General features: G+C 41.4%; 1 protein-coding gene across 1 annotated transcript in view; it reads left to right on the top strand.

Moving 5' to 3' along the window:
• Nucleotides 1-7,424: 7,424 nt before the first annotated feature.
• Nucleotides 7,425-26,174, top strand: part of NMUR1 (neuromedin U receptor 1) — a 218,618-nt gene continuing 199,868 nt past the window's right edge. The window contains exons 1-2 of the mRNA XM_069727012.1: nt 7,425-7,509; nt 8,014-8,952. Coding sequence (XP_069583113.1) covers nt 8,037-8,952 — 916 coding nt within the window. The 5' untranslated portion in view covers nt 7,425-7,509; nt 8,014-8,036. The remainder of the gene's footprint in view (nt 7,510-8,013; nt 8,953-26,174) is intronic.

The raw sequence follows: 26,174 nt of genomic DNA, 5'->3' as shown, positions 1-26,174 counted from the left end.
ACACGTATAAATTATACATAAGTCTATAATACTCAAGAAAAAGGGAAAGGGATTTCATATGAAATATGTATGTAAACAACATAACTTAGAAATCATACATGACGGATATAAAAAATAAAGAATAGATACTCAAAAAATTAAGATGAAGTAGCAAAAGAATAGGATAAGAACACGATTCCAGATCATCAGATCAAGTAAATATCATGACAATAGGAGTAGTAAAGATTGGAGAAATAATCCAAATGGGTCCACCGTAAATCCATCCCACATCCCACGATGATCCCCGATTCTGCTACTTCCAGAGTCTATGCTGAGCGGTGACATCAGTAATTTGACTGCTCAGCATGGTGGCCGGGACACACTGACAGTAGTGTGAGAACATGGCTGCAGTGAAGAGCAGTGACGTAATTAAGTTTACCGCAGGTCACAGGCGGCGGTTCTCACAGTAACCTCTGCTTTAACTTTACTGACGTCACTGTTCCCAGCAGTAATTATTGAAATATGTTCATTTTGCCTCCAAAAAATCACTATAAGGCTTGGCTCGGCTCACATTTATCTTGTGGTCTATGCTGAGCACTCATGATTTCCATCTAAATCCTGAAACAATGGAATCTAGTCAAAACCCCTGACTAAACCATCCACTGTAATGAAACAGATGGAGTCACTTTAGACTCCGCCTGGCCTCTATTCTGGCAGATTCAGTCTTTTGGGTGTGCATCCCTATAATGGATGACATTGTGGAAATAGAGTCCAAATGGAGTCCAAAGTGACTCCATCTGCCTCATTATAGTGAATGGTTCCGTCAAAAAATCTCTTTTTGGGGGGAATTTAGAAGAAAACCACAATGTCAGTGTTCAACGTAGAGTATGAGTAAAATGTAAACCCAGGCTTAAAAGCATCATAAAATGTTATGTACTACAAAATAGTACCAATAAAAACTTCAGTTCATCCCTCAAGAAACCCCCAATCCAGTCCATCATCTGTTATTGGAAACAAAATAGTGTGTTTCCTCGTTACTGGTAACACAAAGGCTCTTGGAAACCAGCATGGTTCGCCCCAAAATAATCCAGATATGTTTGGGCTCCCAATTTGAAATGGCCCCTCCCTGTTAAGCCACAAAGTTAGCGTACGCTTTTATTGTATTACTTTAGCAGTGAGAGCCCACTTAAGAATGTACAGGATGCATGTATACAAAAGCACAAGCTGGGCACAATGTATTGGGCACTATTCTGGCATGTTTGCAATTTTCATATCTATTGCATGCTTTTCCCCGGAAAACACCTTTGGGCCAAAGTAGTCACTGCACCTGTAGATGACTTCATAGTTGAGGTCTAATTTCTTAAATGGTCTCACTTTTAGTGTTTTTCTGCTATTCTGGCACAAACTTGTTTTCTTATGCTGTTCTGGCAGCTCAAGAACTCTGCTAGTGTCGCCCAAAATCTATTCAAACAAAATCTGTGCTCCAAAGGACAAATAGTGCTCCTTCACTTTGAATTCAATGAGGGGATTCATTTCCAAAATGGGATCATTTGTGGGAGTTTCTGTTTTTTGTCACCTCAGATAAAATATACAAAGAGCAACAGGATCTTATCAAAGTAAATTGGTGAGGATAAAAATGGTATAAGCTCAGCTGAAGGGGTTGTGTGATACACAACCACTGATGAGGAGAAAATAACTGATTTAAACACAATCCAAATAATCTCAGGTAAAAGTGGTTTAATGTAAACGCCTTTTAGGCCGGGATCACACATACACGAGATGCATCCGAGTCTCGCAGGTGAAAACCCTCCTCTGGCGCCGCGGTACTCTGGAGCGGAGCGTGCAGCCGCACAGCAATACATGGAGCTGCACGCTCCGCTCCCAAGTGCCGGCGCCAGAGGAGGGTTTTCACCTTCGAAACTCGGCCGTATCTCGCATATGTGTGATCCCAGCCTCAGAGTCCATCTCAGTCCTTCAGGATTGATTTGTCCACTCAACCCTGGTATCTTTTTGGCACCTCAGGCACTTTGGAAATGCAACATGGCATCTGCAATCTATTGCAGCCAAATTTGCACCCCAAAACTCAAAAATCTCTTCTTCCATTCCAAGCCCTGGTGTGTGCCTAAGCAGCAGCTTTTCACCACATATGGTATACTGCCACATTGAAAAAGTTGGCTAACAAATTTTGGAGTCAATTTTCTCCTTGTCGAAATGATACATTTGGGCTAAAACAACATTTAAGTGGAAAAAAATTATTTTGAATTTCATTCCATTTTGCATTACTTCGTGTAAAACACTGAAGGGTTAAATTTAATGAAGGCAGTTTTGAATAATTTGAGAGGTGCAGGTTTAAAATAGTATCGGTTATTGGAGTTTTTGAATATTTAGGCCCCTAAAAATGACATAAAAACTGATTTGGTCCTTGAAAAAACAGGTTTTCTAAATTTTCTTGAAAAATGATTGCTACATTTTAGGTCTTCTAATACCCTAACAGAATACAAGAGCGTTTGAAAAATGATCCTGACATAAAGTAGAGATATTGGAAATGTTGTTCATAAACTAGTTTGTTATTTGTATCTAGTACAAAACATTAAAAGTTTGAAAATTATAAATTTTTTAGAAAAAATGTTTAATATTTAGTATTTTCATTAAAAAAACGCAAAATATCTTAACCTAACTTTACCACTAGCAAGGCACAATATGTAATGAAAATGGGGTTTGGTCCTTAAGCTCAAGATGGTCTCTCATTAAGAGGTTCAAGAAATTTAACACCATAAATGAAAACAAATAATCAGATCAAAACAGCTTCATTATTATGATCCTTTTAGGAAAATATCTAATGGTAAAGCAATTAAACTTATAGTGAAAGTACATTTGAGATCAAACCCTTTACAGCCCTTTGCTTAAGAAACTTATCAGTTACTAGAGAACGGCTGTTAGCATCCAGGCTAACACATGTATTCTCAGTGATATCCCAAGGTGATACAAGGCCTAGTGAAGATCGATATTTATGGAACTGACCCTACAGCAATGTAACACTTAGAGATAAATCTATATTTATGGAATCACTAAGATCTGTTAGATCTCTATCTTTTACAGAACAACATATTTGCAGGTTGTTACAGTTGAAGGAAAATAGATATTGTTTTGGACTGTTAAATAAATTTACACAAATTTATTCAAAATATCAATTCCAAAAGACAATTATTTTTAAGTGTACCTGATAACTGGTGTATGAAACCTAGAGGCCCCGATACACATTAGCTGTATGTTGTCCGAACCTACTGATAAGCAGGCTCGACCGACAGACTAATGTGTATGAGAGCTTTCCGACTTTCCCCCAACAGATGACCTTCGGAGAGATAATAATGTAGTAATTGAGAAAAACCAGCACCAAACAACGTGTAGCATACCTTCTGAAGCTTAATCAGCAGACCAGCAGTATGTGGGCTTTCATAATCACAGGTGCAGCGCCTGGAATAAACAGCATCATGAAAAATGCAAGCAAGAGAGAAATTAATAGATGGCACTCCGTGAGCAGGTATAGAAGTCGATGACGGCTGTTTTGCGGCGATCAGACGCTTCAACGGGTCTAAGTGTGATATTTGGAACCATTGAAGCGTTTCATCGATGCAAAATGGCCGTCGTCCACTTCTGTACCAGCTCCAATATATCCATGTGTTGATTGTCCCGAATAAAGAAGAATTTTTTTATTGGATCACAGATTGCCACCTATTCATTTATCTCTGGTTTAGAGATAATAATAATATAAGATATTAGATTAGATAAATAATATAGATAATTTTGGACTGCTGATCCTTTTTTGGGCTTAACACGATAAGCTGCCTTCAGAGGAGTCTGCATAGTAACATAGTAACATAGTTATTAAGGTTGAAGGAAGACTATAAGTCCATCTAGTTCAACCCATAGCCTAACCTAACATGCCAAACATGTTGATCCAGAGGAAGGCAAAAAAAAACCCATGTGGCAAAGAGTAAGCTCCACTTTGGGGGAAAAAATTCCTTCCCGACTCCACATAAGCAATCAGACTAGTTCCCTGGATCAACGCCCTATCAAGGAATCTAGTATATATCCTGCAACATTATACTTTTCAAGAACGGCATCCAGTCTCCTCTTAAATTTAAGTAATGATTCACTCATTACAACATCATACGGCAGAGAGTTCCATAGTCTCACTGCTCTTACAGTAAAGAATCCACGTCTGTTATTATGCTTAAACCTTTTTTCCTCCAAACGTAGAGGATGCCCCCTTGTCCCTGTCTCAGGTCTATGATTAAAAGGATCATCAGAAAGGTCTTTGTACTGTCCTCTCATATATTTATACATTAAAATAAGATCACCCCTTAGTCTTCATTTTTCCAAACTAAATAGCCCCAAGTGTAATAACCTATCTTGGTATTGCAGACCCCCCAGTCCTCTAATAACCTTGGTCGCTTTTCTCTGCACCCGCTCCAGTTCAGCTATGTCTTTCTAATACACCGGAGACCAGAACTGTGCACAGTATTCTAAGTGTGGTCGAACTAGTGACTTGTATAGAGGTAAAATTATGTTCTCCTCATGTGCATCTATACCTCTTTAATGCATCCCATTATTTTATTTGCCTTTGCAGCAGCTGCCTGACACTGGCCACTAAATATGAGTTTGTCATCCACCCATACACCCAGGTCTTTTTCATGACAGTTTTGCCCAGAGTTTTAGAATTAAGCACATAGTTATACATCTTACTACATCTACACAAGTGCATGTCTTTACATTTATCACCATTAAAGCTCATTTGCCATTTATCAGCCCAAGCTTCTAGTTTACATAAATCATACTGTAATATAAAATTGTCCTCCTCTGTATTGATTACCCTGCAGAGTTTAGTGTCATCTGCAAATATTGAAATTCTGCTCTGCATGCCCCCTACAAGATCATTAATAAATATGCTAAAAAGAAGAGGGCCCAATACTGACCCCTGTGGTACCCCACTGATAACCGCGACCCAGTCCGAGTGTGCCCCATTAATAACCACCCTTTGTTTCCTATCACTGAGCCAGCTCTTAACCCACTTACACATATTTTCCCCTATCCCCATTATTCTCATTTTAGCGGCTCTCTCGTAGAGAACACAGGATTGCTCAGCAGATCGAGCTCTCCTGCATATGGAGGAGATGGGAGACATACCTACTGGCAGAACCTTCGGCTTCTATATATTGTGCATAACATACAAGAGTAACTCTAGGACAGAGCTATATAACCTCACATGTCACTTGTTTATAGGCTTCTGTTATGTACTAGTATTGCACATGTTGTGTCTCCCCCTCCAGTGGTGAGCCCTCATCTATCCCGCCACATGTCAAAACAGCTGACAAGTGTCTGGAACAGCCGCGGGTGGAATCTCTATCCACCTGCAGCTATTAACCCGTTAAATGCTGCTGTCAAACTCTGACAGCAGCATTTAACATGCACTTCTGGCAATCCCGCTGGACATCCACCCATCGATGACCCCGTCACGTGATCGCGGGTCACCAATGGGTTGGCATGACAAAAGGAGATCTCCTGCAGACCTCTATGGTTGTCAATGCCAGATTGCTATGAGCACCGCCCGGTGAGGTACTTTGATTATCGCCTGTATGTAGCAGAGCCGATCTGGTTATAGCAGCTTCTAATCTCCCATGAAGACTATTGAAGCAAGCCGAAAGTTAAAAAAATGTTTTTAAAAATATTTAAAAAATTAAAAAAATATAAAAGTTCAAATCATCCCCCTTGTGCTCCATTCAAAATAAAACCATCAAAGAAAATCAAACATACACATATTTGGTATCATCGCATTCAGAATCGCCCATTCTATCAACAAAAACAGGATTAACCTGATCGCTAAACGGCGTAATGGGGAAAAAAAAGTCAAAACGACAGAATTACATTTTTATGGTCGCTGCGACATTACATTAAAATGCAATAACGGAGGATCAAAAGATCATATCTGCACCAAAATGGCATCAATAAAAACATCAGCTTGGCATGCAAAAAATAAGCCCTCACTCAACCCTAGATGAAGAAAAAATGGAGATGCAACAGGTCTCGGAAAATCGCACAATTTTTTTTTTGTTAACAAACTTTGGATTTTTGTTTTCACCACTTAGATAAAAAAGAACCTAGACATGTTTGGTGTGTATGAACTCGTAATGACCTGGAGAATCATAATGGCTGGTCAATTTTAGAATTTGGTGAACATGGTAAAACAAAATCCAAAAAAAGTTGTTGAATTGCACTTTTTTTCCAATTTCACCGCACTTGGATTTCTTTTCCCGTTTTTGAGTACATGATATGGTAAAACCAATGGCGTCATTTAAAAGTACAACTTGTCCCGCAAAAGCAAACCCTCACATGGCCATATTGACGGAAAAATAAAAAAGGAGGGGAGCGAAAAACAAAAAAGGGCTGCGGCGCGAAGGGGTTAAACCTTTCAATATGAGCCATGATTGCTATTACACTGAATAATCTAATGTTGAAGTAGAAGTCCAGATTTTTTTTTCTTTTTTGCTTGCTAACGCTACCTTTTAGCATTTATTCTTCACAGCTGAGATTCGCTGTTCATGATACAGTTTAAAGGCAATATAGAATATAATAAAATCACCCTGTATGAAATATATTGCTCTGTTTGCCAATTGCTTTACATGCATTAGGCGCATATTAACTGATTGCTCATAAAGAGATATCAAACTTTATTTCCTCAATCATCTCTTTTTTGACAAAGCCACTATCCAGATATAGCACTCCCTCCTGTGTACAGTCCATTATGGCAGGAGGACTATTCTATCAATAGCTTTTTATTGTCCTGTAGTAGCAGGTATGGAATGAGGAACAGACAAAAATATCATATAATGCAGTTACACGCCTGTTACAATGAGTACACTCCATTACCCATCTACTGCCTTTGTTGTGCAACACATGCTATGGTTGCTAAATAGAAACATAGAATTATGATGTCTGAAAGCAGGTCATTAGGTCTGTACATTTCATGTGATTTGTATCTTTTTATTATTATTTTATTTTGTTAAATTTGGATTCTTTTTTGATCATATTCTTTTTCCTATGATGAAATGATATCCCTCCTGGACTTGTCTAAGATGTAGATGTTGATTTTTCCCTCTGCATCAGGATCAAACATGTTTCAGGCTACTACTCTGTTGGCAAATGGGGCTTTGTAAAAAAAAAAATGAAGAAAACCTCTATTAGTAAAAAAAAACCCAATCTATCATGGAGCTGCTAAATGAATGACAATGCCATAGTCAACCCATGTGTCCAACAATAATAATAGTCATAAAAAATGGTACCTTAATGAGCAAGGAATAGTGATTAGTTTAATGTTTGCACGTTTTCTTTAATAAATACTTGCAATAATGTGTGTTTTTTTCTTACAGACATATTTACATATGAGGTATAATCACAACCTCAGCTATTATTTAAAAGGACGTCACATCAGAAATACATAGAGACCAACTGTTCTGCATGATTTAAGCTAAAGTAAGTGGATCTTTCTTTTATACATCTGATCTGAATCTGATACAGATTGGTTGTGGCATAAGGGTAAAATGCCAATAAAACATATCTCAGAGATCAGTTCTTGAAAGCCACGGACAGGTAAATTAATGCTGTCTGTCTGTCATTCTACAGTGAAAAAGTGTTTGCCCCCTTCCTGATTTCGTATTCTTTGGCATATTTGTCACAGTTAAATATTTCAGATCACGAAACAAATGTAAATATTAGACAAAGATAACACAAGATAACACAAGTAACACAAGTTTTAAATGAAGGTCTTTATTATTAAGGGAAAATGAAATCCAAACCTGCAGGGCCCTGTGTGATTGTTTGACTTCTTCACTCAACTGTATCTTTCTATCTGGCTCTTGTTTAGAACGCAGCATTATGTTTAATTTACTTGCATGTTATTTTATGCACTGTACATATACAAACTATGTAAATATACTTTTTGGCTTCTGTCATAAAACAAAGTTATTTCCTTCATAGGTTGTTCCGTAATAAAGTGAGAAATGACTTACAACTTCAGAAACTTTACAGACCTGGGACTTTCACAGCATCACAGAGATATTCCTCATAGTTTTAACCAAGTTGAAACGAATCAAAGTACAATAAACCACAGCATGGAGTTCTGTGGAATAAACCCTGCGGAGAGTAACTTTACAGTAGAAGAACTTCTTTTGAGGTGTCTGGGACCCCGTCGATCCAACTACTTTACCCCAATTTGCGTGATATACCTTCTTATTTTCACAGTTGGTGCTGTGGGGAATACTTTAACATGTATTGTTATTATCAAACATAAGATCATGAGGACTCCGACAAATTATTACCTATTCAGTCTTGCGATTTCTGATTTGCTGGTCCTTTTGTTAGGTATGCCGCTAGAGCTTTATGAGCTGTGGAGTAATTACCCTTTTCTTTTTGGAAGAAGTGGATGCTCATTTAAAACTCTTTTGTTTGAGACAGTTTGCTTTGCCTCAATATTAAATGTAACTGCACTGAGTGTGGAGAGATACATTGCAGTGGTTCATCCTCTTCGGGCCAAGTATGTAGTAACCAGGAACCATGCTAGGAAAGTCATTATTACTGTGTGGGTTTTGTCTATTATTTGCTCAATTCCCAACACCAGCCTAATTGGAATCTATGACCTGAATATCCCTGGCCTTGGAGTAATACCTGGCTCCACTACGTGTATTTTGGTAAAACCAAGATGGATTTACAACCTTGTTATTCAAATTACCACAATATTTTTTTTCTTCTTACCAATGTGTACAATTAGTATTTTATACTTACTAATTGGCCTCCAACTTAAAAAGGAGAAGATGCTGCAAGTTCTAGAAGCTAAGTCTGGTGGAGATGGAGACAGTTACCAAAATGTTAGACTTCAACAAGAGAAAAGCCGGAGAAGGCAGGTGACTAAGATGCTATGTAAGTAATGTCTTGTTTTTCTACTGAAATTATTTTGTGGTGGAAATGTAAATATTTTAAAATATTATCAATTTCATATATTCCTATTCATTTCGGTGATATTTTAACCCTGCTGTTGTCTTCGGTCTGGGGAGACCGATTTTGAACTTTGGTATTTTTTGGGGTGTTCAAGATGCGGTTCTGAAACTTGTGGTTGATTGACTTAAATGAGGATGGGTCGGTTGGCCACGGGTTTCAGAGCCGCACCTTGAATATTTTAAAGAATATTGAAGTTCAAGTTCGGTCGTTTTTGACCGAAGACAACAGCAGGGTTAAAGACTGTACTTGGAGTCTGACACCTGTCAATAAGGCTTCCATGGACAGTCTTTGCAGTCTTCTCCGCTTAGTAGATAACACTTTGGTGTTCACCCCTTTACAGTAATCTGGTCTTTGCTGCCAAGACTACCAGTTTGTATCTATAGAGTATTGCTGGCCAGTGGATCAAGTTGGCAGTGGACATTAGTCAAGCCAGGTTGAATCAGAGGGATAAATCCAAAATCAGCAGACAGAGCTAAGGCAGCCAGGGTAAAGTCCAAGTATCAATCCAAATGTCAGACAACAGAGAAATAGTAAACTACCAAGTACCAGAATTAGGCATCAGGATAAAAAGGGGGCGACAACAAGTGCAATAGGATCTTATCCATTAGGCAAGTGCAACTGAAGGAACAGGTAACTGGATAACTTTTAGGGTTATGAAACCCACAACGGAAGAACAGAAACAAAAAAAAGAGCTTCTGCAGCACCATCAGGAAAGGGAACCTGCCATGTTAGCATTTCTTTGGAAGATAGGAGTGGTGATTTACTCTGTCTAGGAGATATTCCTAGTAAGGATCCAGAAGACATGATGTAGGAAGCAAAGCGGTTTATTTTCAACTCGGTTGCACTGAATCCCACAAAACTATACATCCATCTGCTCATCTCCCCAGCTCTATAGCATGATGCGTACAGTTTTCAATGCATTTTCATGGCGACAGGTTATCTCTAAGTATGTAACATATAATCTGGTAAAACATATAAATTAGTATTGTGCTGTTTAAGTGTTTACCAATCTTTGTATTTATATTGAATCTATGGTTGTCTATGAACTTTCATGTGTAAAAACTATAGACCTGAGTCTATATAAACAGTTATATATTTAGAAGAGGTACAATTTTGCTTTACAATGGATGGAAGAAACAAAATACAGACCATTCTGCGTTAATTCGTTATTAGGTAACATATAAATTAGGTAGTGGTTGTGCTCAACAAACATACTGGATTCATGTTCTCATTTTATATTTCCCCAGTTATGTTTACCCATGTGGTGAGTATCTGAAGAGAACGAACACTATTGCTGGAGGCAAATTCACATATACATCTAAAATACACATGTCAAGCTGTCTTCTGTAAACAAGTGTATAGTCGACCCTGAATTCAGACATTTTTCATTGAGAGCAAAACTGTGCCCAGGAGTCAGATGTAATAGAATATGAGGTCATAATGAGGCATCAAGAATTTCATTAGTGCTATAAGACCTTTCTAAACGTAAAATTATTAAATATATGTTTTGTTTTTGTCATTAAATTCTAATTAGTAATTACTTCAGTTGATATTGCTTTGTAGTTTTTTATTGAATAAATGAAAAACTTATCTGTACTACAACTCCAGCTTAATTAAAGCTTAGGATCAAACTTTAACAGTTTTTGTAATGAGACTTACTGTGTCATTAACAGAATTGGCTTTGGGCTAAACCATGAAGTTTAAAGGCTCCTGTACATAATAGACTAATTTCGAGTGAACCCAATGATATCGAGAAGTTGGGCCAGTGGTCTAATGTCTATGGCAGCGATGGCCGACTAATGGTCGTGGAAGATGTTGATCGCACATTTCTGATTTTGGACTGCCAATTGCATTGTTCTCCCAAAGATAAGCTATCAGCCAGTGTGTCTGCTGGCAGCTTTGTCATAGAAAACACAAGAGCGCTCAGTCAAGCAAGCACTACTGTGTAGAGGAGAGTCAGCCTAGATGGCAATTGGCCGAAGGACTGGCCAAAGCAGCGTATGGCTAACAACCAACTAATGTGTATAGCCAGCTTAAAAGGAATCTGACACCACATTTTACCTATCTATATTAATATGGTATACGGGATATAGACTGCTGATAGGTCCTACCCATATGCCTTATATCAGATGCCTCGTTGTGGATAAATCATCTTTTAGCACTTTATGTAAATGACCTCTTCCAGGCTCTGGGGAGGACACTACCTGGAAGATAACTCTGCCTCCAGAGATTATTTTGGGAGTTACCCGTGTGATGTGTAATGGCCGCTCTCTACTCTCCTGATCTCACTGCAGACTTGTGTGTGATTATACCCCACACATCTGCAGGTTCTTGTCTGCTTCAGCTTCCAGCTCACAGGCAGACAGGGTTGCAATGTTCTTGCAATACAGCAGAGCTGAGAGAGAAGCCAAAAAATGTGTTTGCAAGAATAAAAATTAAATTTCTCCTGTTCTGTGTTAGTAACTTGTCTCACTGGTAACTCTCCTTTTATTTAAAATAATCCTTGGAGGCAGAGTTGTATTCCAGGCAGCGTCCTCCCAATAGCCTGGAAGAGGTAATTTATATAAAGTGATAAAAGATGATTTCTCAAGAATAAGGCATCTGATATGAGGCAAGTTAGATTGTTTTCAGTAGTCTATAACCTGCATGTCCATATTAATAGTTTGTGTCAAATGTGGTGAGTGATTCCTTTTAAGAGATAATGAATTCCTCATCCTTATCCCCAACAAGGGAATATTTTAAGAGGCCTCATTTAAGGAGTTGTTTTCAATGCCGATTCTTGGTTCCCATGGGACATAAGCAAATAATATGAACAAATGGAGCAGCTGAGAGGAGGAAACTTGAATGGGGCGGTGCTGCAGTTCCTTGGACAAGGGTTGGCCGAAGTACTGCTGCCCAGGGAATAAAATTGTAAGGGATCATTAGAGTCCCAGCAGTCAGATCACCATAAATCACAAAAACATTGGCACATGCTAGCAATATATTGCTACAGGTGTTAGATTTCAACTAATCTTGATATTTTGTAGTTATTATAGCTATATGTGACCACTAGAGCTTTTAAAATATTATGTAGGTAATCCTACTGGTGTACTTTTATTGCATTCTCCTGTATAGAATCTTCTGGATTTTTTAAATGTATTTTCATTAGCATCATTGGTTTTCTTTGCTTGCTGAATTTAATAAATAGCTCAAAGTATTATTTATTTAAAATGCCTCTGGCATAGCTGGCAATAAGGAGATAAGGTATAGGCAGGTATGCACAGTACAGACCAAAAGTTTGGACACACCTTCTCATTTAAAGATTTTTCTGTATTTTCATGACTATGAAAATTGTACATTCACACTGAAGGCATCAAAACTATGAATTAACACATGTGGAATTATATACTTATCAAGAGAATGCCAAGAGTGTGCAAAGCAGTCATCAAAGCAAAAGGTGGCTACTTTGAAGAACCTAGAATATAAGACATAATTTCAGCTGTTTCACACTTTTTTTGTTAAGTATATAATTCCACATGTGTTAATTCTTAGCTTTGATGCCTTTAGTGTGAATGTACAATTTTCATAGTCATGAAAATACAGAAAAATCTTTAAATGAGAAGGTGTGTCCAAACTTCTGGTCTGTACTGTACATTTTTTAATTATAGTTTATAGCCAAGCATATATGCCCTAAATCATGCACTATAGTCATTCAAGTGCAAATTCTATAGCCCAAAGGATACATTTTGAAAACTGTGCTTCAAAGGCCTCAGTGATCATCAATATCCTTAAAATGAGCCATATCATGTTTTCTGTCAGTAATATACAGAGCAGAGTTCACACATTTAAGATGTTTGACATTATATTCTGAATATAAGTATTCTTGATGTGCCTCTGTCATCAAGTGTCTTGCCAATAAAATGTTTAGTATGCATCTCTATGGATCTTCTATTGAAAGGACTTATGGGCCATACAAACATTTTCTTGTGGTGCTCTCAAAATAGAACACTTTTTTTATTTTAAGGGCTCCCATTCACTTGTGCAAGACTCGGATGAGTCTCACACGGTAATACCCGACACTGCACCTGGCATAGAGGAGTGGAGCGTGCGGCTGCATGTATTCCTATGTGGCCGCACGCTCCAATCTGAGTGCCGGCAGCAGAGCCGAGTTTTAACATGCGAGACTCATCCGAGTTGCTCGCAAGTGAGTAGGAGCCTTCAGACTTCTAATCCTTTCAGTTCAATTGTTAGAGAGCATGTCCATTAGCCATAGAACTGGTATGAGCTCCCAAAACTCCACTCCTGACTTGTGGCATATCATCAGTGCTTTGTGTAAAGGGGGCTGTCTGTCTTGCTTATTTCAATTGCTAAGCCAGCCCCTTCTATTTCACAGCCAATGCATAGACACAAGCCAGAAGTGGAACCACTGAAATCTGGAAATGGTGCTGCTATCTACACCCCAGAAACCTTTGATAATACAAGTGTATTAGTCAGTTCTGTTTATTTATATTAGAAACACATTGAAACCATTTTGTTTATGGGGGACAACCGTTTCAACTTTAGATCCCATTCCCATCCATAGGAAACAAAACATGCATCAACTTGGAGTCTCAATATATTTAGACACCCATTTCATAATGACTTAAAAAAGGGGAACCATGGGATAAGTTTCATAAGATATCCAGAACAGTGATGATGGAAACTTTATCAAGCCTAAAACCCCAAGATAGCTAAATATCTACTATCTATCTAAATAAACAGAGTTAGGATTTTTTATAGTGGAGTCTGTCTTTGGTAACACTGGACAGTATTGTCAGTGTAGTTTCAAAATTCGGTTTAAAATGCATTATACAGGGTAATTCACTCATTTCTAAAATAGACTATCATACTGAAAAGTCTTGTACATACCTTGGTACATGAGAAACTGATGTTTTAAAACAGGTGTTTAAAATGTCCACTGTTTGCATCCAAGCACTCATGCACGCACCGTTGCATATTGTTGAATGTCTTCCACATGATGTCTGGGGTCATAGCCTGAATTTCTCTCTGTATGTTCTCTCTGAGTGCCTGTAATGTTCATGGCTTGTTATTGTACACCCGAACTTTCAAGTGTCCCCAAAGGAAAAAATCTGATGTGTTAAATCAGGCGATCTTTGTGGCCACAGTCCCTTGGAGATTACTCTGTCATCAAAGAAGGCTTCAATACTGCCTGGACTGCAGATTTTTACCTCCAAGCTTCTTTAGAAACTCATTTTGGTACCTCTTTAAGGACTCAGTTTTCTAATAAGTTTTCACAGTGAAACAAGCTACTCCAAACTGTATCTGTTAATTGTTAACATAAAATGAAGGAATTCGGCAGAAGTTAAATGCAAGCACCACATATAAACTACCAACGCTCAGAAATGCCTGCAGCAAGTCTATCTCGTAGTGTAGACGACAAGCAGAGTAACAAGTCGGCGGGACCATTCAGCATGAGGATGTTACTTGTCGCTGTCGCTAAGGTTCATTGCACTCTCACTTCTCATGAACCAAATTTCCAAATTTCAGTACGGTTGGCCATCTATTTTAGAAGTTACAGCAATTTTACCGGGTAAAGAAGAGAGTAGAGATGAGCGAACTTTTCAAGGTTCGGTTCAGATTGTTAAACATCTCTATGTTCTCTGAACAGTTTGCCGAACAGTTCGTCAAGCATATCCGAGCCCCATTGAATTTAATGGGAAGCTAACACAAACACATAGACAACACTTTCAGGGGGCCAAAAAGCTGCCAAAACAGCTCAAATTAGGGGCAAGCACAAGGAAAAGTGGCATCAATTGACCCACAGTAGAATCCAATCTCCAATGACTTTTGCACCCCAGTCGTAGACTGGGCGACTAGGCGATGGTGTCGTTTTTAGTGTGCTGCATTGATCTCGCATTATTGCAGTCTGTGACACTTTTGTCATGGCTTTTATGCCTGCTGTTGTTACTGCTGCTGATGTTACTAACAATTGTTTGAAATGTGGAGACTCCAAGTTGTGTCTCCATCTGGTGGCTTACCTGTAGTGGAAAGGGTTTCAGAGCCCCATTCTACTATTTCTACTCTGGGGAAATCAATACAACTTTAGTGATGTCTACCCCTAATTTTTGGAAATGTTTGGACTCCAAGTCGGGTCTCCTTCATATGTGTTGTCTATAGCAGTAGGGCTTCCACATCGGCAGACCTGCACTTACTTTCAGTCAACTACCTGTGTTATTATCCTTACATTTTTTAAATAATAGTAGTCTACAAAGCTGATATTTGTGCCACATGAGTGTGGCTGAGCAGAAAAGCAGAGCTATTGCATGAGGTATCAGGTCTCCCAGCACAGCAGGTCTACACCGGTCCCTCACACAGCTCTTAATTTGAACTTAAATTCAAAGCTGTAAATTCTGGCCCAGATTCTGGCTCGTAAATGGCCGATGCCTGACTGCTGTCATGCCATTGTGTGATTTCTACTGTGGGTCAATTTATGCCACTTTTCCTGGTGTCTGCCCATAATTTTTGGAAATGTTTGAACTCCAAGTTGAGTCTCCTTCTTCTGTTTTGCCTTAATTTGGCAGGGCTCTCAGAGCACCAGGCCTACACCTGTCACTTATTCACCTTTTAACACTAGAAGTCCCAGAAATTTCAATCTCCAAAGGTTCCAAAGGTAGAAATGTTAAATGACCCCTCTCTGGGACTTCTAGTGTTAATGATCAATGTTTAAGCTAGAATTGCTGGTTCAAGCCCTGCCCCATGCCCTGTCTCGTGTATCCATGCTGTGCAATTATAGTATTTGTACTCTGGGTCAGTTGAGCGGTTGGCGAGCTGTAACTTAGGGAAAAATAATGGTAATTGGGGTGCCACCTCTGAGGACTATACTTATTGTGATGTTAAGGTGGAGGAGGAGAGGCCACTTGATGCAGCGATTGCCATCCACTGGAACACATGCTGCTTCTAGCCCCATTTGCAAGGCATACCGCTGTGTGGCTGCAAAAGAAAGGGAGCCAGGTTACAAGTCCAGTAACAGAGGTTGTCAGTTGTCTTTAGATAGAATGAATCGGTGATTGTTCAGTAGATCTTTCAGTAACTTTACCACCTATATATCAGCAAGGTGAATAATCCAAGAAATTAAACTTGTGCAATAGTAGCAATTGGATACAGTAAAACTTTACTTTTATTTACTCTTGTTAAAAAAAAATATATGCGACATATATACCAAAATAACAAACAGAATATTTACGAAGGAAGGGACCAAAGTGAGAAAGTGCCCTATACCCTAACACAGAAGGAAAAACAAACATATATACACATATAAAAATGACAGTACTGTTATGCTAGAACTGTTATATGCCAGTAGACAAAAGTACAGCAGAGGCTACACTATTGGCAAACACTCGGAAAACGCTTTGTGCCTCCTTATCCCTGTGGAGAAAAAGCATGTATAATATCAAAAAGGAATACTGCATAATAAAACTGTCTACCATAGGGGATGACCTGATGTGGACTGATAACTGTTAATTCCTCTATACAGGCTATATGTCTAGATATATGTATATCCAAGCCACTCGAAAAATATCTGAAGGAGGTAAAGTTACTGACCACAGAGTCATATAAGGAGGCTTTTATGAAAAGAATAAGCACAGCATAAATCACTGATGTGGGTCCATAACTCAAATGTCCCACCAAAGGACTAAACCGTTGTATTGTGCTTATATGCGTCCCAATTATAAAACAAAAAAATACCAGTACTGTCAATATGTAGCAGCATAGCAGCGGAGCTTCAAAGCCAACATATATAGCAAAATGCCCAATAGTTCAAATTTATGTAAACACGGAACCATCGTGCCCCCTATATCATTGGTGGGCGTTCCCTTATATTAGAACTGCAAATGCTAAGAAATGGCTTCAATATGTGTGCATCAATAACATTGATCCAGATCGGTACCCAATGTGTGTACTAAGTGTTCCCAAATAATGGGTGGATCTCACCAAAGATGCCAAAGAGAGTTCCTAGTTGTCTGGAGTTCTCCCGCATTGGTGAAGCCAAAAAATAGAAGCCCCGGCTATAGATGGCGTCTCCCGACGCGTTTCTTCCTACGGAGTCATCAGGGGAGTTGAAAGACCTATATTCGCCGCTAATAGCGCCATCTATAGCCGGGGCTTCTATTTTTTGGCTTCACCAATGCGGGAGAACTCCAGACAACTAGGAACTCTCTTTGGCATCTTTGGTGAGATCCACCCATTATTTGGGAACACTTAGTACACACATTGGGTACCGATCTGGATCAATGTTATTGATGCACACATATTGAAGCCATTTCTTAGCATTTGCAGTTCTAATATAAGGGAACGCCCACCAATGATATAGGGGGCACGATGGTTCCGTGTTTACATAAATTTGAACTATTGGGCATTTTGCTATATATGTTGGCTTTGAAGCTCCGCTGCTATGCTGCTACATATTGACAGTACTGGTATTTTTTTGTTTTATAATTGGGACGCATACAAGCACAATACAACGGTTTAGTCCTTTGGTGGGACATTTGAGTTATGGACCCACATCAGTGATTTATGCTGTGCTTATTCTTTTCATAAAAGCCTCCTTATATGACTCTGTGGTCAGTAACTTTACCTCCTTCAGATATTTTTCGAGTGGCTTGGATATACATATATCTAGACATATAGCCTGTATAGAGGAATTAACAGTTATCAGTCCACATCAGGTCATCCCCTATGGTAGACAGTTTTATTATGCAGTATTCCTTTTTGATATTATACATGCTTTTTCTCCACAGGGATTAGGAGGCACAAAGCGTTTTCCGAGTGTTTGCCAATAGTGTAGCCTCTGCTGTACTTTTGTCTACTGGCATATAACAGTTCTAGCATAACAGTACTGTCATTTTTATATGTGTTTGTGACGCCCAGGAGACCGGGATACCCAGCACCGGACCAATGGAGTCTGTCTCTTGAGGGGGATGTCACGGGTGGCTTGACCCGGTGCTGTGGCCTCAGGCAATGCACAGTGTAAGGGGTATCATGAGGGGACAGGCACTTACTTGATCAGCAGCAGGTTCTCCCAGCGGTGACGATTCCGATCCTGGATAGATGGCTATTGTCCAAATGAAAGACTGAGGCACTGAAACGTTTAACCAGTTTACTTTAACATAAAAGGATTTACAACCAGTCCTGTCACCGGAGTCTGTATGGGAACTCTGAGTTACTTTGACCCTACCGGGGTCTTCGCCTCTTATTGTGCGCAATTTCTGTGTGGCCCTGCTGCTGTATGTGAACTGGCTGCCGGCCCAATCTGTCCCCTCCGGGTCCTGGTTCGACGGGCAACCCGAGTCCTTTTATCGGTTTACCCCCTCTGGGAGTACCGCTGAACTCTGTGTCTGTTGCTGCGTCCGGCCCTAGTGAAGCTGATATCACCTCACGTTTTTCCGGTTGCTGTATTATATATAATGAATACAGCCACGGATCCGGTATCCGTCTTTGCGCCTGTTCTGGGTAGTGATTAATGCTACCCGGTTCTCACAATGTCCTTTTTCTCTATCCCTCTTCTCCTCAGGCCGGTGATTTAGGCCTGGTAACAGTCACAGGGCTGTTAGAGATTCAACTGTATGACCTCTCACTATCAGCTCCTTAGCCCAACTGCCAGTTCTTCTCTCAGACCAGAATGGATCAAGGGGAGTCTCTGGAGCTCCCCCTTCTGGCCGGAGGTGGTAGTGCAGTCTTGCTATTTTAGTATTTGCATTTACTGTCAGTAACTATTTTTGTGGCAAATACCCCTAGGGGTGCCACATTCCCCCTTAGTTAAGAACAGTACTCCGGGACTGTGGGACAATAACATTTTGAAATAACAATTAATATGTACAGAGTCTTAAAAATGAAAAGTTACAAAAACCACTCGAGGAAACAAAAATATAGTTCTGTACAAAGTCACTTCAAATAGCGTCCATTAATACAGTTCTATCCTTGAAGGTACTAGGAAAGGCACTGTACTTAGTGTCCAGGAATTTAGTTCCATTTTTCCAACGGAGTTATCAATATAAAGTCTAAAGAAAGTTCAAAAAGAGCAAAAAGCAAAGTTCAAAAAGCAGTCTTTCCAGAGCTTTGATTTAGTGCCTCCGGGCTGATAAAAAGTTCAAGAATATGCAATAAGTTCATACAGACAAGTCTCTGTAGGCACTGGGCTTAAACGTTGCAGACTGATAACAATGACTATACTACATTTTCTGTTTAACTATATACGGCATAACATATATACAATTCACATTATGAGCTTTATAGTTGGTAATCTGCATACCTGGCCGGTAATTGACCCTGGGTACTACGCTGTGATCTACGTAATAGCGGTGTCTCTTCATGTGGTGTACTACTGTCTACTGCGGATGTAGTATCTGCCCGCTCTGCTAAAGATAATTCCACGACTATGGAGTTGGCAAGTCCACCGTGAATAGGATTACTCTGACCAGGAATCTGTTCTTCCTGGCCTGGAACCTCCTGTAGTACGGGGTCAGCCTCTTCCTGTCTTGGGACTTCTGGTATTGGGTTCGGTGTTGGGTAAAAGGCCACCATGGGAACCACTACTGCACCATGGTATGTTAGTAGGGTTTTGGGAAAGTCTCCTATACAGGTGTGATACACTTCCTCTTCTATTTCCTTTACTGGTTGAACCTGTATGGGTTGAATAACTTCTGGTTCTGGCTGGACAACGTCTGGCTCTTTCAATGCTTCCGGACACAATTTAAGATTGTCTCTTGACACTAGTACAGATGTTAAGCCTCCGTTTTTGCTAATGAGACACATTTTAGGATTATCCACTCTTGTTGGTAAAACTGTGTAGGGTACGGCTTCCCACTGATTGTCCAGTTTATTGGTTCGACGATTTCTCTTGAGCACTTGGTCACCCGGTCTTAATGGGGTCGCTAGAGCATTCTGGTTGAAAGTTCGCTCTTGTCTTTCTCTAGTTTGCTGAAGGCTTCTTTCCACACTCTCTTGCACTTGGCGATACTGCTTTTGCCGTATGATATCCCAATTGGAGTCTTGAACTTCTGCGTCTGGTTTCAGAATTCCCATTTCTAGATCGATTGGTAATTGGCCGGGTCTTGCACGCATAAGGTAAGCTGGGGTGCAGTTGGTGGAGCTCACCGGGACATGATTATACAGATCCACCAAGTCAGGCAATTTCTCTGGCCATTGATTCCTTTCTGTCTCAGGTAAAGTCTTTAGTAGGTCTATTACAATATGGTTCATCTTCTCGCATAAGCCGTTTGTTTGTGGATGATAGGCCGTCGTCCGGATCTTTTTGCAACCATACATATTACAGAATTCTCTGAAGATCTCTGATTCAAAGGCTGTACCTTGGTCGGTGAGAACCTGTTCCGGATATCCATGGGGTCTACAAAAGTACGTTTGGAACGCTTTGGCTGCTGTTTTTGCTGTCAGATCTTTTACGGGTACTACTACCAAGAAGCGTGAATAATGGTCCACGATGGTCAAGGCATAGACATAGCCAGACCGGCTTGGTGTCAACTTCACGTGGTCCATGGCTACAAGTTCAAGTGGTTGTTTGGTGATTATGGGCTGCAGTGGTGCTCTTTGGTTCTTTTGATCGTTTCTTCTGAGGTTGCACGGGCCACAATTTCTGCACCACTGTTCGATTGATTTTCTCATCCCGACCCAATAAAATCTTTCTCTTAGAAGTACTTCTAACTTTTTCCAACCGAAGTGACCAGCACCATTATGGTAAGCTTCGAGGACCATCTTGACATCTTGTTTAGGCACGATAATCTGCCAAACCAATTCATGTGTTTTCGGATTGGTGTACCTTCTACAGAACTTCCCTTGATACAGGAACATTTTGCCTCTCTCTTTCCAGAGTTGATGCGTCTCTTCTGGGGCATCCTCATCGGGATATGCACTTTGCTCAGTTAACAGTTCCTTCACCAACTTCACAGCCGGATTGCTGTCTTGGGTGTCAGCCCATCTATGGTGTGCTAACGGATTTAAATTCACCTCTTGTTGTTTCTGATAGGTACTTGACTGATGATGTTTTGCCTTGGGATGATGGAAGGCTGGTAGTTCAATTTCTTCAAGCTCCCCCATTTCTTCTTCTACATTTCTCAAGTGTGGCATCCGGGATAGGGCATCGGCATTTCCATTCTTGCGACCTGCTCGATACTTGATCTTGAAGTTGTAATTAGATAACCGGGCTATCCATCGCTGTTCTAACGCACCTAATTTGGCTGTGTCCAGGTGGGTCAACGGATTGTTGTCAGTATAGACAATAAATTCTGCAGCGGCCAGATAGTGTTTGAAACGTTCAGTCACAGCCCAAACTACTGCCAGTAGTTCCAATTTGAAGGAGCTGTAATTTTCTGAATTTCTTTCAGTAGGCCGGAGCTTTCTACTTGCAAAGGCGATGACTTTCTCCCGACCTTCTTGCTTTTGTGACAGCACCGCTCCTAGTCCCACATTACTGGCATCGGTGTAGAGGATGAAAGGTTGATGGTAATCTGGGTATGCCAGAACCTCTTCTCCGGTTAGTGCCTTCTTTAGTTGTTCAAAGGAGTCTTCCCTTTCGTCGTTCCACTGAAAAGGAGGGTTTCGGTTTGAAGGTTTCTTCGTCTGCCCTACCAAGGTGTCTTGCAAGGGTGCTGCCAACTTGGTAAATCCTTTTATAAATCTGCGATAGTAACCCACCAATCCCAGGAATTGTCTCACTTCTTTTGCGCTGGTAGGTCTTGGCCAATCCCTTATGGCGCTTATTTTCTCGGGATCTGGTGCTACTCCCTCCGAACTCACGATGTGTCCCAGGTACTGTACCTTTGGCTTGAGAAGGTGACATTTGGATGGCTTGACTTTCATGCCATACCTGGATAAGGCTTCGAACACTTCTGCCAGGTCTAATAAGTGTTGTTCGTAAGTCTTTGAGTAGACGATCACATCATCTAGGTACAGGAGGACGGTCTCGAAGTTCTTGTGTCCGAGGCAGCATTCCATCAGCCGCTGGAAGGTACCGGATGCGTTGCAGAGTCCGAACGGCATGCGATTAAATTCACATAGACCCATTGGTGTGGTGAATGCCGTCTTTTCCTTATTTCGCTCAGCCACAGGGACTTGCCAATACCCGTTTGTTAAGTCTAAGGTGGAAAAATAATTAGCAGATTTCAAAGCAGTTAAGGACTCTTCTATCCTAGGCAAGGGGTAGGCGTCTTTATGGGTGATGTTATTAATCTTCCGGTAGTCTACGCACATTCTCATGGTTCCGTCCTTTTTTTTGACAATCACTAGAGGGGCCGCCCAGGGGCTACAGCTGTCTCTTATTACCCCGGCCTGTTTCATTTCCCTCAGCATATCTTTTGCACATTGATAGTGAGCGGGCGGTATGGGTCTATATCTTTCTTTTATTGGGGGATGGTCACCTGTGGGGATTGTGTGTTCTACCCCTTCTATCCGTCCGAAGTCCAATGGGTGTTTACTGAAGACTTGTTCATAGTCCGTCACTAGCCTATACACCCCTTGTTTTTGATGGGTAGGTGTTGAATTTATGCCCACGTGTAGCTGTTGGCACCAATCCTCCATTTCTCCATCTGAGCCATTGCCTTCCACCTGACAGGTTGGTTCTAAGGGCTCAATGGTTGTGATGGCATTGTTGTCAACAGTATATAGCTTTGCCATTGTAGCATACCTTGGCAAAGTGACCTCTTCCTCTCCACAGTTCAAAAGTCGTACCGGCACTCGTCCCCGGTGTACCTCGACTATCCCTCGTGCTGTGAGTATAGTGGGCCTGCTGTCGGTGTACACTGGTTCTATTAAGGCTTGATAATCTCGTCCCTTAGTACCAATGGCTGCTCTACACCATACCAGCATTTCTGTTTTTGGTGGGATTACAATAGACGTTGGATCACTTACCCTCACACTGCCGATTTCTCCACCTGCAACTTCTACCTGTTGCCTTAACATCAATTCTTTTATTTCCCTCCGGAGAACTCTCTGCTGGCAGGATTGGGCAGTTTCAGCAATTTGCTGTAAGACAGAAATGACTTCGGAAAAGCAGTTCTCTAACACATTCATTCCTATCAATACAGTTGGTTCACAGTTCCGCCGGTCAACATCAACAACAATTATACCCTGTTTCTTCAATTCTACTTTACCAATCTTTATGGTCATCTCCCTGAATCCTAGTTTCGGTACCAACTTACCATTACTGGCCCATATATCTAGTTCAACATCAGAGGGCCCTTTATCAATATCTGCATCAGCCCAGTACCTCTTATAAAGGATATACGGTATAGATGAAATCTGGGAACCTGTGTCCAGCAAAGCGTTGAGGGGCATTCCGTCCAGCACGATAGGGATAATGGGTCGTCCTCCGATGTACCTGTCGTGCCAGGGTGTTGGGCCTTGAAAGTTCATTCCTGCGAAGCGGCCCGCATTCCCAGGGGATTCCCGTTTAAATCACAATCTCGTGCAAAGTGGCCTGGCTGCTGGCAACGGCGGCAAATGGGCTGTCCATCCGGTTGGTAGCGGTCGCGGGGTCGTCCTCTCCATGTCGGGTATCTCCGGGGTCTCATCCATGGAACACCTTCTCTACGGTTTGACAACTCCATCTTGGGTCCTCTCATCTCCTGCATGGTTTTAGCCATTGAAGCAACAACATCAGTTAAAGAGTCAAGCTTTTGTTGAAGAGCCTCATTAGTACTGGGCCCCAGGGGCTTAGCAATGGCCCCGGACATAGCTGATGTCACTGGTACTCCATGTTGTTGAGGAGCCTCTGCCATGAGTTGCGCAGGATCCTGATCCCGAGGTGCCTCTGCCAGCTGGAGACGTATAACGCTCTCCTTTAATTGGGCAAATGTCAATTCAGGGTTCTTAAAAACAAGCATGCTCACATGCCCCCGGTGAGAAGGGGTGTAGAGTCCCTCAATAAATTGATCTCTTAGCAGTTTATCCGCTCCGGTGTTAAAAATGGGTTCAGCCAGTGTAAGTGATTTAAGGGCTTCCTGCAGGTTTAAGGCAAAGTCTCTCACGCCCTCATTAACTTTTTGTTTGCAATTAAAGAATCGTACTTTAGCTTTGCTGCTGGCAGTGGTTTCAAATGTAGCTTTTAATCCAGCAAATATGCGTTCAACAGTGCCTTTTAGATCAGCTGCCCATGCTGTGACTTCTCGCTTAGCATGGCCACTTAACTGCATCATCAGGAGACTAACACGCTGAACTTCACCCACAGGGAACATGTCAAAATGGGCCAGCATCTTTTCTCTGAAATCGTCAAGGGTATTAGGCTCACCTTCATACATTGGAAGCCATGGGCCACCCGGGGTATATGGCATCAGCACCGGCATGATGGGCGCCACTCCTTGCACCGCTGCGCTACCGGACTCTCTATCGACACTCTGTCTTTCAGCTGCATTAGCGTCGCCGGGTGCTGCGGCGTCTCCGTGCTGCGACATACTGTGCCCCCTTAGTTAATCCGGACCCTTCCGGTCCTCCGCTTCCGTCGGGATAGTGTAGATTCGTTCCGCTGTGCAGCAGGATCGATTTTCCCCTTGCTCTGATGTCAGAGCGCTCAGCTTGGTGCCAGCCACAATGACACGCCCCCTGCTGCTCCCACCCACCGCGCTCTGTAATGGCGGATTCTGAAGTTTTTCAGTTAGACTGGGGCTCAGGTGATGGCGTAGCTCAATTAACAGTCTTGTGCCTAACGGTTATGAAGTGATTACCTCAGGGGATGGCGGCCATCTTTACTCCATTATAACCAATGGGGAAAAGTCACTTTCAATAGTTTTCAATGGAGAATGGATTTTTCTTTAATAAAGTCAATTTTCAAGATTTTTCATCCAAGTTTTCACAGTTTTGGGCTCCAATCACGGCACACAATACCCGGTATACGGGCTGGCTAGATCCTGTTCGTGACGCCAATTGTGACGCCCAGGAGACCGGGATACCCAGCACCGGACCAATGGAGTCTGTCTCTTGAGGGGGATGTCACGGGTGGCTTGACCCGGTGCTGTGGCCTCAGGCAATGCACAGTGTAAGGGGTATCATGAGGGGACAGGCACTTACTTGATCAGCAGCAGGTTCTCCCAGCGGTGACGATCCCGATCCTGGATAGATGGCTATTGTCCAAATGAAAGACTGAGGCACTGAAACGTTTAACCAGTTTACTTTAACATAAAAGGATTTACAACCAGTCCTGTCACCGGAGTCTGTATGGGAACTCTGAGTTACTTTGACCCTACCGGGGTCTTCGCCTCTTATTGTGCGCAATTTCTGTGTGGCCCTGCTGCTGTATGTGAACTGGCTGCCGGCCCAATCTGTCCCCTCCGGGTCCTGGTTCGACGGGCAACCCGAGTCCTTTTATCGGTTTACCCCCTCTGGGAGTACCGCTGAACTCTGTGTCTGTTGCTGCGTCCGGCCCTAGTGAAGCTGATATCACCTCACGTTTTTCCGGTTGCTGTATTATATATAATGAATACAGCCACGGATCCGGTATCCGTCTTTGCGCCTGTTCTGGGTAGTGATTAATGCTACCCGGTTCTCACAATGTCCTTTTTCTCTATCCCTCTTCTCCTCAGGCCGGTGATTTAGGCCTGGTAACAGTCACAGGGCTGTTAGAGATTCAACTGTATGACCTCTCACTATCAGCTCCTTAGCCCAACTGCCAGTTCTTCTCTCAGACCAGAATGGATCAAGGGGAGTCTCTGGAGCTCCCCCTTCTGGCCGGAGGTGGTAGTGCAGTCTTGCTATTTTAGTATTTGCATTTACTGTCAGTAACTATTTTTGTGGCAAATACCCCTAGGGGTGCCACATTTATATATGTTTGTTTTAAACTTTACCACCTACCCCACGTACATCTCCAACACCAAGCCTATTTCCCCTTCCACCATGACATTGCTTTATCCCACTCATGTTGGATGTACCCTTCCCCTCTTTTAAACAGCTGTTTCACAACCCTAGACCCCCACCTGTCAGACCCCTGTCAGTATATTAACAATCTGTGTTTATTTGCTGAGATAGTGTGGCTGGACCACAGAATTAGCACAAAAGATTTAAATGCTGAAATGTGGACTGATGTCTGGACCACACAATTTTCACAAAGAATTTAGATGCTGAAATGTGGACTCCTGGATGGACAACACAGCACAAATAATTTT

The sequence above is a fragment of the Ranitomeya imitator genome, chromosome 5 (assembly GCF_032444005.1).
Source record: "Ranitomeya imitator isolate aRanImi1 chromosome 5, aRanImi1.pri, whole genome shotgun sequence".
Classification (NCBI taxonomy): domain Eukaryota; kingdom Metazoa; phylum Chordata; class Amphibia; order Anura; family Dendrobatidae; genus Ranitomeya; species Ranitomeya imitator.
The sequence above is the reverse complement of the archived record's forward strand: the minus strand, read 5'-3'. Positions and strand labels throughout refer to the sequence as shown.